Raw genomic sequence first — 16,946 nt, 5'->3', positions numbered from 1 at the left:
CAGGTGTAAGGAACGAGAATTAAGATAAACATTCACTTTATGCACGAATCATAGACCTTGATCAAGCATGGAGCCAGTCTCCAAAGGCATGGATCTGACCTTGTGTAGGTAAATTTGTCTTCTAGGCAAAGGCTACCATATCCACCGTTGTTCATAAGGGGATAAAAAAAATAAGAGATATTGATCACCTCCACAAATGTATGTTCTCGGAACCTGAGTTATTGTTGCCTCCAACTGACTCTTGGAATTTTACTTTTTTGGTGAGGAAGATTGGCCCTGAGCTAACACTGGTGCCAGTCTTCCTCTATTTTGTATGTGGGATGCTGCCACAGCACAGCTTGATGAGCAGTGTGTATGTAGGTCTGTGCCGGGATCTGAACCAGTGAACCCTGGGCTGCCAAAGTGGAGCGTGCAAACTTAACCACTACACCCCCAGGGCTGGCCCTGACCCTTGGTAGTTTAGGCTCCCTGGAAAAAATTTGCAGTACAACTGTGCAGCTTTGTGTGGAAAGGTTAATGCTTCACTTTAATTAAGGTGTATCCTTGGAAGATCAGGGAAGGAAAATGTTGTTCAGTGACTTCTCAGCCTCATAACTTGGTCCTAATGCACATCATATCCTTTTCTATGGTAAACTTGTCATCCTTTCTGATTCCAGAAGTTAATAGCCTTCACTAAATACTTATTTAAAATAAGAAATTATGTAAACTTTGTTACTTTAGAGCTTTATCTCTTAATGCTGTGTAAAAAATAGGGAACAAAAGGTAGTTAGTAAACAAAAAATTAACACCGAGTGTTAGGTTTGATTACTCCACCAAATTTGATGCTTTGATATATTTTCTCAATTCTAAAAAAAAAAAAAAAGGCTTTGAATCTTCTATGTCTTCTACAGATGAAGAATTCCAGAATACACTTTATTCGGATTACTTACATATTGCATGGCCACAATAATAGCCTTCAGTAAATCCATATACTTGACTCAGCAGAAAAGGACTAGCATTCAAAGGCCCTTGTATTGAACGTTTGACTCTTCCTATTTTTGTTATAGGCAAACATAGTGAGAAGTGGTAGCTGATAGAATGGACGTTAAGAAACAAACCTCAAAAACATAGAAGTGAACACAGAATAAATCAAGCACAAGAGTTGAGCTGCTTTGTCTAGGCATAAGGAGCCCTCTCCTCTGTAGGAATATGTTGACCCTGAATACGTCACAATGTCACAGCAGAGTCATAGAAAATTTGCCTTTTCTGGGCCAATAAAACAACTGTGAAAACGAGATAATTCTCTATAGGCTTTTAAGATACAAAGTCTGTATGTTGTGAAGCTGTATTGTGTCCAAAACTCACGACTTAACATTTATCCTTGGGTTTTCTTATCCATTTATTTTTATATTTCAATTTCAGGTAGTCTATTTAGGAAAGTCTTTGTATAAAAGTTATTTTCCCAAGTCCTATTTCAAGGCCAATGTCCTTATCTTCATAGCAAGCAAAATGTAAGCTTTCCCATTTTTAAATTGTACTACAAAAAATAGTGTTACTCCCCAGATTTCTGGCATTTGTATTTCTGGTTATATACAGACGTTTCTCTGATCTCATTGTCTGTTTTGACCATATGTTTGCTTAATGCAGAGCATAGCTTTGGAGTCAGACCATATAAAAACCTGACTCAGTCTTTTACAGATTATTTCACCTTTCTTATTTTCTGATTATCTGCAAAATGATACTATATATACATCATAGGATGGATGAGAATAGAGACATAAATACCAAAAAAAATACTATCTTGTCTTACTTTCTTACAGATTGTTTTTACTTAAAGATTGAATTTCAGCATCTGAAACTCAGAGAAGTTATCAAATAACTTAGAAAAATAGATGAATCCCTTTTTGTAATAAACAGAAAAAGCAAAGTCTCAGTGACATTAAAAAGGTAAACACTACACAATTATATGTATTATGTTATTTATGGTAATGTTTCCTATATCACTCAAGGAGCTGAGACTTTTGGAAAGCCTTTACTAATTAGAAGTTGAGTCCCCTGCTATGCGACAACCACCTCACCTCTTCATGTATCTTCTGTAAAAACCCGACTCCCTGGTGTATTTAGTGTAAATACTTCCTTAGCGTATCAAGTGGTTGTCAAATAAATGTCTTGGGTTACAGTCATTTGGAGTGCTTGACAGTCACTCGGAGTGGAGATGCTGTGGCCTCAATAAGACCTACTGAGTCACTAGTGATGAGGCCCAAGAAACTACTTACAATGAAGTCTGGTGTTTTCAGGAGCGGCCAGGTGGGAAACTCAGTTCCTCAAGCCCCAAATCTTTAATTGTTCCTTTTCTCTCACTCTTCACATCCAATCCATCAGCAACTTCAGTGCCTTCACCCTGGTGAAAGGTATGCTGGATTATCATTGTCTCCCTCCAGGACGACTACAGTAAACTAACGGGCCTTCCCAACAACTCTTGTCCTTGTTCAAGCTGTTTTCCACCAGCTGCAAAAGCAGTGTTCTTAAAACGTAAACCACAAAGGTAAGACAATTAGACCACCTTTAAGAATAACTGCAATGAGAATGAACTGTATTAAAATTCGTTAATTCATAATGATACTAGAACAAACCCCCCTAAAAACCACCTGGGTTAACTTTGGAGGACACTAGGACACCAACTCCTTATTTTCTGTACTAGTGAGTGAAGGTGAAGAATCAAGCATTTATCCTGCTTTTTTTTAACAGAAGCTCAGGATAACCAAATTGTTGATGAATAGATGTATATAGAGGGGCCGGCCCCGTGGCCGAGTGGTTAAGTTCGTGCACTCCCCTTCAGTGGCCCAGGGTTTTGTTGGTTCGGATCCTGGGCGCGGACATGGCACCGCTCATCAGGCCACGTTGAGGCAGCGTCCCACACGCCACAACTAGAAGGACCCTACAACTAAAATATACAACTATGTACTGGGGGGATTTGGGGAGAAAAAGAAAAAAAAAAAGATTGGCAACAGTTGTTAGCTCAGGTGCCAATCTTTAAAAAGAAAGTATATAGAAATATTTCAGCTAATGAATGAGAGTATCACCATTTCACAACCACTAATGAGATAATATATCTAGGCAATGATCATCAGTGGCATGTCATAAGAAGATAACCCGGGATTCTGAAGTATTGGACATCACTATAAACTATTGCCAAAAACTCACACCTTAATCCGGGCCTCCAGATCAGTTTATAAGAAATATAAAATACAGGGAAAGGTCCAATTGCAAGCAGCAAAATGGAGAATGTAGGAGACTATAGGACAAATAATCTGGTTTCTTCAATAAATGAATTGCAAGGAACCAACAACAAAAAGGGAGGGTAAGGAGCAGAAGGTTGCATCAGATTTATCACCCAGTTGCACTGTATGGGCCTTAACTGGACACCCACAGGAACAAACGTGGGAATTACACAAAATAATGGAGGACATTTGGAATTAATCGTTTTTTGGTATGATAATTTTCTGAAGTCTTTTTGTTTTGGAGATATATATGGAAATACTTTGTATGAATTGTTTTTATCTGGGATTTGCTCCCAAACAGTCTTGTGGGGAAGAGTTGGTGGGGTATAGATGAAGCATAATTGCTGAAGCTGGGCGGTAGAGGCTCTTTATTCTGTTGTGTCTGTAATTTCCTATGAAGAAGTTGAATATATTACCTTTTATATATATATAAAACCTCAATCCATTGCTGTTGAATTTAGAATAAAATCCAAAGCCCATACTTAGGCCTACAAAGCCGCTGCCCACCTCTCCGTGCTGGTCTTGGAGTCTTTTACTTCCACCAAGTTCTTGCCTGCTCCAGGGCCTTTGCTCACAGCTCCCTCTGATGGGAATATCCTTCCTTCCCCTCACCCCTTTCTGGCCATCTCAGAGCCTCTTTTTTGGCTTAATCAGCACCTTTGTAGGAGGTATACTTTATTTAGCATAATTTGTAATTATATTTGTTAGGGGTTGTTTTGGTCTGTGTTTCCTACTGGTATATAAGAAACTATCTTGTATACTCCTGTATTTCTAATGACTGCCACATGTGTTATATGGTAGATGTTTAATAAATGCTTGGTTGAGTGAATTATTCAGTGTTGTCTGTCTTAAATGTTTATGTCAGCTCAAACTGTGTTTGATATGAAACTCAGATGACTGAATAAAATGCTTTGGTAGATCTTATTTCTGGAATAAGCTCAAGTATTTCCTTTAAACCAGAGAGGTATTTTTATGACCATTAGGATTGTGAACGCAACTTAGGGCTGAAATGAACTTTGAAATTATACACAGATAGACTGTCTAGAAATAAAGGCTTATTTCTATGACTTGCAAGTCACACTATAATGATTTGATTTCAGTTGAGCTAAATTTTCTATGCGTTCGATTCTCATTGGAAGAGTTCAGCTCATACACCAATGCACAGCTCTTCGGACTAGGGAGTATCTTGGGAGGCCCTTCTACCGCAGCACCTGACACAACAGGGGCACTTAGATCTTTGGTTGTGCTTTGAGGACTTGATCATTGCAACTCATTCTCCACCAGTCCAAATATTTGTAGCTTATTTTATCTTAAGAAGTCACCTATCATTTAATATTTTATCATTTTAGGTAAATCCTCAGGTTCCTCTTGAGCTCTTGTGCCCCCAGCCATTTTTACCTCCAGGTTTCCATAGCCCCATGTATTCATTCACACCCATGCTGAATGAGGCTGACCTATGTAACCAAGAGGATCTTGTGGAAATAAAGGAGGGTGATCTTGAAAGTTAGGTCACAGAGCCACTGCAGCTTCTGCCCAATTAATCCTCTGAAGTTTCTTCTTGCCATGATCTTCTCTCCTGTTTTCTTCAACAGACTGATTTCTGATTACTCACTTTAGCTTTAAAATGTCATTTTGGATCCTACCTTTTCCTAGCTTGCCATCCTTGCAACCTAGAATCATCTGTATGTTTCATAAGTATGCTTTACACTTCTGTCATTTTAAGTCATGGATAAAAACACTAGAAGACACTGGGTACAGTACTGATTCTAACAGTCCTGAAAGATTATTGAGTATGTTCAGAGACTGACAATGAACCTATGATGATTTTAAGGTTGCAACACTCTAAAATCTGAATACCCACTTAACATGGAGATGCAGTGTGGGTGACAGGTTAGATAAATCTGATCTCACTTTCCTCCATCTCAGGTCCATCATCCTCAGTGGAGTACACTAGATTTAAATATCTCTAGATACCTAGAAACCAATTTTTAAAGCACTGTCAAGTTTTGCATTGGTTTTAAACACACTGACAAATTCTACAAATTATGAAAAATTCCCTAAAACATTTTTTTCAAGGGGAGTGGGAATCCTTAATTTAATTAGACAACTGAGATATGGCAATAAGTCTTTATTTTTCATACAAGGTGCCACTGCAGGTAACCATCAGAGAACACGCTGCTATCTTAAGATATATAGAACCGAATAGAAGCATTTTAGCATGCTGCCTTACTATAGACAGAAAACTGGTGAACATCTTCAGACACTAAGACTAGTTAATAAAATGGGTTAACGCCATTTGTTGATATGCTTATGAATCACTCAGCAGTTATTCTAGGCTGTCTTTACCTGAAAGCAGAATTACGATCACTCTGGCAGCCTCTGGGCAATTCTAGAATGCTGTCTAGTGAAGGGCACAAGGAGCAAGCAAGAGACAGATACCATGTCTCATTCTGAAGGGAGACTGATGTGGAGCCTGGCTCCACACATTTCAGAGTTGAAACAGCCATCTTCATAGCTTATGATTGAGTTTCTCTTACCATGTATGCTTGCAATCAGCATAACTGAGAACTTCTGAAACGTTAGCTGAATAAGCCTAGGGTTAAAAAGCAGAACACTGTCCATACCACAGAACAGCTACTTCACAACTTTTGCCCAGTTCTCACCTGTTGTCCTGCAAAAAACCCTCATCTGATGAATTTTAGTGAAAGCCTCTAGTAACTGTAACAGACCTTCCTTAACCCAGCTCTAGATACTAAGTATCAGAAACAAGTGCCTGTGAAGAAGATGTGTCCACGGGAAAGTGGCAGTGCTTCTACTGGAGGTAAGTGTCAAGTTTCCTCTTGATGTTGTCAAAGGAATCTGCTCCCATGTAATCAGCCTGGCCCTGTTCCCACCGCTCCTTCCGTTCTTCTGAGGATACAAAAGGCTGCTCTGTAGCCGGGATCTCCCCAAGCGACAGGTGTGATATGGCTCCTGAGACATTTTCCTAGAAAGGAGAACATAATCAGAGACTCCTTGAGAGCTGAAAATCAGACCATTTTAAAGTATGCAATAAATTGAAGAAGGTGAGAAAAGCCAGGATGAATTATCATGCAAAGTAGCAAAAACTGAAAAGTATCACATGAAACAAACAAAAAAAGACACAGAAATACAAGGGTCATATGATTTTTTCCTAACAAAATGAAGACTTCTTGACTCAGTGAAAACATTGGGAGAACAAAGTAATTAGGGTTAATGCTTAAGTTCTGCATACCTTTCTACAGAAGCCACAAGAGAAAGCCAGTGTACAGACCAAGTCTGAAAGCTGCAAACAGTTCATTAGAAAGTGTAAGATGATGGACAAGGGAACACAAGCCTCACGACGTTCTCGATCTGTGTGGGCTCAGAAAGGCTGAGAACTTAAACAAAATGATACCTCAGAAAGAGCCTACGCAGAGAGCCGCCCCACATACACAAGCTGCCACGTTCTACAAGCGGGAGCTAGATGGTCTGAGACCACGCACCCAACTATCTGCCTGCCCAAGCTTGTTACCAAGCAGCAGCTATTCTTGTAGCTTCTGTTAATTTAATCTGCTTAGTTTTGAACAACTGTTTCAATTCCTATCTTCATGTTTCCTTGGTTCATAATTCTCAGGCCTTGGGTTGCAGAAGAAACAAGATAAATGTGTGGGAAATGGAGCAAACCTACTCTACATTAAATTCAAATCTCATTACATAGGCAATTCACTTCAATTGTACCACAAAAGGATATCAAAGCTATCCTTCAAAAAGCTCTGAGGTGAGAGGAAATCTTAGCAGAGACATAGGAAGGCAAATGAATGCATATAGGTATTGCTTTTAACAGAGAAAATGGCAGAACAAAAGTTTTGATCATCTGTTTTTGTTGCTATGTATACGTGTATATGGATATACACGTGTATATGGATGTATTTAAATACACTGGAACTCCAGGTATCTGGGCAGACTCCAGTGGATTGTGTTACAGCTGAGGCAATGTAAGGCCTTCCCTCGGACTAGCCCTGCCTTTGGCTTCCACCTGCAACAGGAATGATAATGGGAGGCCCTTCCGGAGGGCCCTACTCACAATAGTTTCACAAGGATAACAGTCTCTCACACCTGGATCTGAGTCCCAGTTCTGCTACTGACTAGTCCGGTACATAGCTTCTCTTAGTTATGTAACTTATTGAAGCCTGAGTTAATTTTAATATATAAAAAGGGATATTAACAATAATACTTGACAGGGTGGCAGTAAGGGTTAAGTAAGAAGAGCTAACTTTCCTGAAGCACTTACATGTGCCAGGCAGTGTTCCAAGTGCTGTACAGAATCCACAGAAAGCACTTAGAGCCAAGAATGTGTTAGTTCTTTTTCCCTTTCTCCTTTTTATATTTTGGTACAAGTGCTAATAAGTGAAATGGCTAAAATCTGTACCACAGCAAAGAGAAGGCTCTCTTTTAACCTTATAGTTTATAGCAAAGTAACTAACTCATCAGTTAGACTTGACTATAATTCACCCAGTCAGTTCTATTCTCTGGATCTTAACATGTAACATAAAAGTTTAGTTTCTTGTCCTCTTCCAATTTTTCCAAAAGAACAAACCTCAGAGGAAGACCTTTAAAGTCAGAAAAGATGCTAAGCAGCTTGTTACCATACACGTTAATATGTCATCTTCCTCTTACAAGATTTCCTTTTAAAGATCCTGTATAACCACAGGAGTACAAACACTGCAAATCAAAATAATTCTAGAAAAGTATTTGCTGTATGTTCATGTTATTGTAATTTTCACTGAAAATACATTCTTCTAAGCAGATGGCAAAAACAAAATAGGTATATTTAAATGTTTGCAGTTTCTAAAACATGAAATGGGGCATTGTTTATTTTATTAAACCATTATTTTAGGAATAATCTCAGAATCTTTTCTTAGGACAATGGGCTAAGAATTTTATAGTTACAAGATAATGGGTATATATAAAAACCTCTAAAACCCTTTCTTATGCTCTCAGATTAATGAAATCTGCCACAAAATCTACGTCTAGCTTTAGTCTTTGTTGGTAATATTTCTCCTCTCTAAGAGGGACATTGTTTTCTTTTCACAAAATTGTATTTATCTCTTTAAAATATCACTAAAAACTCCATCTTTACTGGTATACCAAGTTTAAAAATACATAGCATTAAACTATCTGAAAGAAGAAAACAGAACCTACCACATTTACGTAGGAGTGGGTGTCTTTGACAAGGCCAAACTGTTGAAGCAGAGGTAAAATGTTGGTGGTGAAGATGTCCCACCACAGGTTGAGAAACTCTGGATGAGTCATGGTGGGATCGTGGGACTCGCTTCTGACACTCTTTGCTTTAGGATCATAGGTGTAATTCCATGGTTTGAGCCGTCCCAGGAAATGCACAACTTTGGCATCTGCACCGAATCTGCCAAGTGAACACAAGGGAGCCAAGTGAGCGGGCTGAGCACTGACAGAGCAGCAGCACTTTGTTCTGGAGCCTCAACAGTGCACCTTCCACCCTGCAGTCAAGGGTGGAAAAGAAATGGAGCTCACTGGAAATTTTCAGACATCCTTTTTAAATTATTCAACTGTATGTTAAATATACACAAAAGCCCCAAAGTAGCAGCAGTTCTGTGCAATAACCAAAACACTGATCCACCGTGGCTAGGACAGGTACAACCACTTGGAAAACCATTTGGTGTTACCTAGCAAAGCTCCAAACCCGGAACCTCAGCTCCTAAGTATGTACCCTAAAGAAACTCCCACACGTGTGCAACAGATGTACTCAAAACGTTCACAGCAGCAGTGTTGTTTGAAATAGTCATTGGGAAATAACCCAAGTGACTACGTGTTAGGTTGTTGTTGAGCAAGTGTCCACACCTTATCTCCACAGGGGGAGCACAGTTTCTGGCCTGATACTGGGCATGTGCCTAGGACTCGCTTTCGCCAATGGAATGTGGGCAGAAGGGACAGTGTGCCTTAAAAAAGCATTGCCCGCTTCTGTTCACCCTCTCTGAGAAGCTGCAACTTCTGCCAGCAGAACATGTCCTGGGTAGCCTGCTGGCTCCAGAAGAATGAGACACATAGAGCAGATCATGTAGCAAATGGATGGATTTTTAAAATATGCTGAAAAAAAAGGAAATACATACAAAATCGAATTCAAATAGAGGGCCTGGCCCGTGGCAGAGTGGTTAAGTTCGCAGGCTATGCTTCCACGGCCCAGAGTTCCGCTGGTTCAGATCCTGGCCATGGACATGGCACCGCTCACAAGGCCATGTCGAGGGGGTGTCCCACATGCCCAGTACATAGTTGTATATTTTAGTTGTGGGTCTAGAAGGCCCTGTGGCTGAGTGCTTAAGTTCGCATGCTCTGCTTCCGCGGCCCAGGGTTTTGCCAGTTCGGATCCTGGGCACAGACACGGCACCACTCATCAGGCCATGTTGAGGCGGCGTCCCATATACCACAACTGGAAGGACCCACAACTAAAATATACAACTAGGAGAAAAAAGCAGAAAAAAAGAAGAAGACTGGCAACAGTTGTTAGCTCAGGTGCCAATCTTTAAAAAAAAAATTCAAATAGACACACATGTGAATTCACTTATATAAGGGCAAAACAAAAAGAAGTACTGTCTAAAAAGTAGAACACTGTAGTCAGTATAAATTTCATGATACTGGTTATCTCTGGGGGGAGGGGAAGCTGTGATGCAGAAGGGACAAAAGGGGCTTCTAAGGAACTTGCTGTGTCCCCTTTCTTAGCTTGGGTGGCGGAAATCTTAAAACACTGCACATTTTTTGTATGTACTCTATATTTCACAATCATATCTCAGAAAGAGTAAGAGTTAAGAGTGGTCCTGTACTGGCTAGGTGGAACTCGATGCATATAAAACAAATAATAACAAGAGTGGATACAATAGGCGCCAACAGGAAGACGGGAACACTGAACGCTCCAGGGACTGAGGGGCAGGGAGGTCCCGCAAGGCGAGGTTCAGGGCAGGAGGTCCCAAGACAGTGGATGTGACCGACAGCTTGTACAACAGAGAGGAGCTGGGCAGCTGGTGATGATACAGGGAATTCCAGGCAGCGGGATGGCAGGTATGAGGGGAACATACGTGTGCTAGACCAAGCATCCTCCAACTTGAGCCAAAGAGGCAGCTTTGACGGGGACAGGTAAAGTGGGACAGGTCCCTGGGTCCTGGGCTCAAGTGCTGGATTTTAGTGGATTTATCCTATAGGCAACCAATGTATTTGAGCATGACGTACAGATCAAAATAATGCAAACTCTGCTCACGTACCTTTCCTATCTCCTAAAGTTTATGAGTATCTTTTAAATGTCAGAGACCTGTTATGTACCTATCACTATTGGAGGGTTTACTGTGTTTGGGGCCAAATTCTTCAAGGACATGATTGGGAATAATAATAGTCCTGCAAGGGAGATTTTACTACTATGTTAACAGAGGCTCCCAGAGGCTGAGTGAGTTGCCCAGAGCCAGACAGCAATTAAGCGGCAGAGATGGGATGTGGCACAGTTTTGGCTCTCTCTCACCATCCTACCATGCTGCCACTCCAAAACTATGCAGGAAAAATAGAGCCTACTGTAAGTTCCCTGCTAAGGGTCACTGACTGTCCCACAGGGCATGTCTTCTGAAAACGAAGTAGATACGTGATACCCCCAAGCTTACTCTTTATTTTATACACATAGCATATCCCACACACATACATACAAGCACTCTCAATTTCATCCTTAAAAGGACACAAGTCATAATGCTCAAATCTGTGCACAGATCGGGCTATCAAGTAATTAAGCAACTGTTGTGCGTAAGGCACCATGCTCAGTGCGAAGACCCAAGTGGCTTTCATGTGAACAGGGAGACACACTAAAAAACAGCAGCACAGCAAGGCAACGAGGCAGGCTCTCAGGGCAGTGCTGGCATGGAGAGCTATGGAAGTGCCAAGGCAGTTACTGCAGATGGGGCCCGGACAAGGCCCGGGAAAGACAGGAACGACGTAACTGTCTTCAGCAAACGTCCCGATGAAGATGGGGGACCCATCCCAGAGACCTGGCACGCGTGCGGGTGTGCGCACGTGTGTGTGTGTGTTGAGGGCGAGGAGGGGCAGCTTGCGATGCAAGCAGTTCAGCCTAAGACAGAACAGAGCACACGTGCGAGACCAGGGCCCCCTCACCTTCTGGGACACGCACCCCTCCTGACTGGACCCCCTGCCAGAGCCAGAGGACCTCTCCACTGCTCCTCCAGCACTGACAAGTACGTCTCAGCCCAGGATTTGCCTGGACCTCACACAGCTGTCACACACAGTCACGACACGGGGGCTGGCAAAACTAATGAACATAAAACATGAGTATAGCATCAATTCCTTTCTAACCTGCTCTCCTGACAGTCGTCTGCAAATGAGTAAGCAGCAGTCATAGCAACAGCTGGCAGATATTGTGTACTCACATGCACCAGGCACTGGCCAACAGTGGCATGGTTTATATCAGTCCATCTCCAGAACAACCATGTCAGGAAACCAAGGTAGGAGGAGGTTAACTGTCCAGGGTGACATGGATGGTGAGTGATGGGGCTGGGATTCCACCCAGGCTGCCTGGCTCCCCAGCCAAGGGTCTCAACCACAGCGAGGGTTATTTTAAGACTCACACAGAATCATAAGGACACGGTCTGAGAGTGACAGGGGTTACTCCGTGGATGAACTCCCTGCCTACAGACAGTCAATCCGAAACTTGGAAAGGGTGTGCCTGATGAGCCTGGAAAATAGCCCAAATACAGTCGAGGACAGGGCAATAGAGAGTAACCAACAGGAAGGGAAGCTACACAGCAAGGACCTCAGCACCGTCTGAGGCAGAGCTGTTCTCAGAAGGATGCAGTCTGCACCAAGGAGATGGGAGGAAAGAACCAGAACTGGACGGTGCCTCTTAGCACAGCAGGCGACCTGGAAGTGACTGTGCTGGGTGGTGTCTTAGAGCCCCTGAGCTCCTCTCCAGCATCTCACTCTGTGAACTGGGCCTTCAGGACTCATGCAGCGGGAGGCACGACACTGCACCCACTGGGGTGCCCCCAGTGCCAGCGCAGTGAGACAGCCGGTCTCTGCTGGAGGCAGGAGCCTACACCTCAGCCTCTGGCTCTGCCTGTGCCCCCAGGTGGCTCAGGGGCTCTGCAACCTGCCTGGATACCGGCTCCTTGCTGGTTAGATACCTTGGCACGTGGCTCGTGGTCTTCCCCTCGCACGTCAACAAGAACACCAAGTGGGGACAGTCTGCACCCTGCGTTTCACTGTGGCTCAGGCCTGGGCTCAAACTTCATGAATTTTTAATGCTAAACCACTGTTACCCTCTGTGGCCAGGGCAAGCATCCTCCTCCCTCAAAATTACCTTCTTTACCCAGTCTACCCTTAACAGCGTGAAAAACTGTGTCCACTGGACAGCCCTTTCATAGACATGGCAGTCTCAGTTTTAAGAAAGTCCTTGATAAGCCATTTGAGGTAGAAACTGAGGTCTGAAAGGGTCCTAAATGTTGGTGGGACTGCCCCTTCTGCCCCAAAGAAAGGAATTCCTTGAGTGCCAGTAAGATGGGGGGAGAGCAGGGAGAGACAAGAGGTGAGCAGGACTGTCGAAGGCTGGACAGGAGAATGCACCCTCCTGACAGCTACCCAAATTTTAGCAACAAAACAAGTCACAAAATGCACGATATGTGCAGGTTTCTGGAAAAATGGATGGAGGCCAGGGTATTGAGGGGCAACCAGAAAGAGCTCATGAGGATTCAGGAGCGTGACAGCAAAGAGATGCACGAGAGAGGAAGGAAGGAAGATGCAGGGGCGTACGGAAGTCACTAGGAGGCCTCTGACGTTCAGGGCAGGCTGTAGTCAGCCCTATGTCTGCACAGTGAGGAGAAAGACCTCTTTTTTCGGGTACTGAGGTATTACGTTAACCTAACTGCTGCACATTAGCAGGTCTCTAGAAAGGAACAGGGGTGGGGGGGAAAACAAGTTTTAGGGCAAGGCCTCTACAAGAAGAGCAGGCCCGGTGTCACTGGACGTGGAAGGCTCTGGCCAGCCCAGGCCTCTGAGGGTGGGAGGGGGAGAGGGCAGGAAGTAAGGGAGCTGCTACATGGGAAACCTGAGGCTCGGACCGAAAGGCGGGAGGGAGGCGAAGACGGACTCTGCAGTTCTGCGTAAGGCCATCTCCCACAAGGCTGCTCCTGGGAACCACAGGGGGCTGCCCGGGCTCGCGACAGGCCGAACACTGGCCACTGTATATGACGGGCTGTGGGTTACACAGTTAGAACTCTATAACTTTGCTCGGGCTGTACAAACAGAACGTGCTCATTTACACAGCAAAGGAGCCTGAAGGGCCCGCTCTACCAGCTTTCAGAATAAAATACTGGGTTCACAAAACTGACGAGCAAAAGGTCTCAAGCTCTGTTTTGGTATCTAGAGTTTCAATAAATCTGGACACGAATTTTATGTAATTATTTTTATGTTTCAATTGTGTTCCCTGGTGAATGTTTTTAAAAATCATTTTCTATCATTTTAATCAATTTACTCTTCAGTATGAAAATCCAAAACAACCATATCAAAAGGAAATAAGTAAGACCACAGGTCTGAAGTAAAAGGGGAAGTTACTTTTTGCTCAAAAGACTATTTTAGCCTAAATGCAAATTTGGGGCTGTTCCTTCTAGAAGGGTAACCCAGGCTATTTTTCTAGTGTTCTCTCTCTCTCACCAAAGGCAACAATCAGGTACAACAAGTCAGAATTTATGTCGCCTGGCAAAAGGCAAAATAGTTAGCTGGTGAATAAGAAGGGGAAATGCTGATGTCAGAAGATCAAGTTCAACTGACCTCGACCCAGAACAAGGGTAACCAGAAGATTCACTGACTCACTGCCTGATTTATCCACCAAATTACCAGCCAGCAACAACAACAACAACAACAACAAAAGTTGGGTACATATCACAATTGTCGCTAAATTACGGAGAGTCATTCATTCCGACCCAGTAATGGGGATTTGTCTCAGCTTGTGCACATGTCTTAAAATAAGTGTTCTAATTTTAACTTGGTAGAATCTCAAAAGAGACGTCCAGATCACAAGACAGAGTTTGAACCTGAGCCACCAATAATACTGCTTATGTTAGCCGTTCAAATAATCCCTGTGACCTGATGTTACCAAAAGATCAGATAGAATCTTCACGACTAGTTTAGCATTGAGCAATGTGGCCAGTAACATGCGGATGCGACTACAGAACAGATGAGCACAGAAAAGGGACTAATCCGTGACAGCGCACAGGAGCGGTTTCAGTTCTCATGAAGCTCTGTGTGCCATGTTCAATCAGGTACCGAGAGAAGCCAGCACTGCCTGTGCAGCCCTTTTCTGGGAACCGCGGCAGCTGTGCCAACCATCTTCTGCCCGCTTCCATGACTCAGGTTCTCCGTGGACACCTCCTACGGTTGTGCCTCGCCCAGGCCTCTCTCCTGAACTCACAGTTCTTCTCTCTATTTACCTAGTCCACACTTTCCCGTGTTTAAGACGCACCTCAAACTAAATACATCCACAGCATCTCGGGTCAATCTCTGCCCCACAAACCTGCTTCACCCACAGTCCTTCCCCGCTCGGGAAACGGCAACTCCTTTATTCCAGCTGCTTAGGCCCCAAACCCCTAGGAGAGCCACTGGCTCTCATACCTTCTCAGACTCACTCTTACACACAACCAATCAGCCCCTTCTCCTCTCTCAGCAAAAACGCCTCCTCTTACTCACTTAAAGTGTAAATCAAGATCAGAAACCCAAGTGCCCACGGGGTGACCTGCTCAAGCAGAGGAGTGGACCTGGTGAAGCGGGGACCGTGGAGCACGAGCAAGGGCATGTCCCATCACCAGAAGACAGCTGCTACCCGGCAGCAAACAGCTGAGGCCACCAGGGAGCCCACTTGATTTCTCCTCACCTTTCAAGCTAAATAACCCTCCCAATCGTGTCCTGGAAGTCAGAACGACATCAATACTCAAACCCAGTCTTTAATAACCTAGACTAGGACCTAGTCAACTATACCACCTACCAGGTTGGCCACTCTTTGCAAAGCAGGCCAGGGAAAGCCCCAGATGCCAGGCCACCAGGGAGACTTTCCTGGGGGTAGCATGTCATTCTTAGTCTCTCCTCACTGACTGCTCACTCATTCATTCATTCAACCAAAAAATACACCCACCTACCTGCATCTGTGCCCACACACCCTGCCTGCCTTCACGTTATGAGGATGAACTGTCCGGGCTCTCATCTGAGGCCACTGGTTCCACTGGTACCTGAGGACGCGTCCCCTTCCGCCCGCTCAAGGGCATCACTCTGGCAAGCCCCCCCTTCCGTTTTCCGCATTGTCAGTGCTCTCTCTCTCTCTCCTTGATCATTCCCATCAAATATGCTGTAACTTACCCCATCTTGAAAAACCACCACCACCACCCTTTCTTGATTCTCCAGCCCCCATCTGGCTACCAACCCGTTTCTCTGCTCCCTTTTACCGAAAATGCTTTAGAAGACTTGTCTGTGTTCATGGTCTCCAGTTCTCCATTCTCTTGGACCCACTTCAGTCTGGCTTTCTCCTCCATCAGATGTACTCTTGCCAAAGTCACCAGTGGCCTCTGCATCCTGGGTCCAGTGCCAGGTCCCAGCTGTCCTCTTCCCTAACCTAACACAGCATCGGACACAAGGATCACGCCCTCCTCCTTGCAACGTCTCCTTGGCTTGGCTTGTGGCACCTCGGTTTGCTGGGTTTCCTCCTGCCTCGCTGTTCATGGTCTCTCGTCCCCTCTCCTCCTCATTGTCCTGCCTCAGGGCTCAGTCTGCAGGACTCTTTTCGATCATAAGCACTCTCTTGGTTCCTCATCTTGTCTCATGGCTATAAACATCACTGAGGTGTGGACACCTCCTACGGTTGTGCCTCGCCCAGGCCTCTCTCCTGAACTCACAGTTCTTCTCTCTATTTACCTAGTCCACACTTTCCCGTGTTTAAGACGCACCTCAAACTAAATACATCCACAGCATCTCGGGTCAATCTCTGCCCCACAAACCTGCTTCACCCACAGTCCTTCCCCGCTCGGGAAACGGCAACTCCTTTATTCCAGCTGCTTAGGCCCCAAACCCCTAACAGTCATCTTTGCCATCTTTCTCCCACATCACACCAAATATCTGATTTTTTCAAAAGAAATTAGAAAGCTGGCTTTCGTGTGAAACTCTCTAATTTTTAAGCATTGACAACTGATAAAAAAAAGGAGAAAACTCTGTAAGGAAGACAAATCATATCAGTGGGACAAATACAGTCTGCAGCCCCCTAGTTTGAGACCTCTGAGGAGGGTCCGTCTTCCACTCAGCCGACAAGCTCCTCCCTCCCAGGAGCTCCCTCTTCTACTGCGATGGCGGTTTTCAGCCGGACCTCTGCCCATGAGGGACCAGTGCTTGTGCCCTTTCGCCTTTGGTCAGAGCAGCCTCTAACAGGCTGGGCTGGGTCTGACGTGGAAGCTTTTCCCTTGGTGATGCGGACTGAGGTCAGGCAGTGGAATAGGCGGCAGTAAGATCTGAGGACAGATCATCTGACAGAGATAAGCACTTAGAGCTGAAGTCAGAATGACCAGGGGCACCTGGGGCCAACAAGCATCACTAATACATGGGAAGGAGACATAAGACGTCCGTGCAGCCGCT

General features: G+C 44.2%; 1 protein-coding gene across 1 annotated transcript in view; it reads right to left on the bottom strand.

Moving 5' to 3' along the window:
* Positions 1–5,373: 5,373 nt before the first annotated feature.
* Positions 5,374–16,946, bottom strand: part of GYG1 (glycogenin 1) — a 32,573-nt gene continuing 21,000 nt past the window's right edge. Inside the window, exons 6-7 of the mRNA XM_044755296.2 lie at positions 8,463–8,682; positions 5,374–6,246 (exon numbers count right to left, since the gene is read on the bottom strand). Coding sequence (XP_044611231.2) covers positions 6,073–6,246; positions 8,463–8,682 — 394 coding nt within the window. The 3' untranslated portion in view covers positions 5,374–6,072. The remainder of the gene's footprint in view (positions 6,247–8,462; positions 8,683–16,946) is intronic.

This window comes from Equus asinus, chromosome 21 (assembly GCF_041296235.1).
Source record: "Equus asinus isolate D_3611 breed Donkey chromosome 21, EquAss-T2T_v2, whole genome shotgun sequence".
NCBI classification, from domain to species: Eukaryota; Metazoa; Chordata; class Mammalia; order Perissodactyla; family Equidae; genus Equus; species Equus asinus.
Note: the sequence above shows the minus strand (reverse complement) of the source record. Positions and strands in the feature narration are given on the sequence as shown.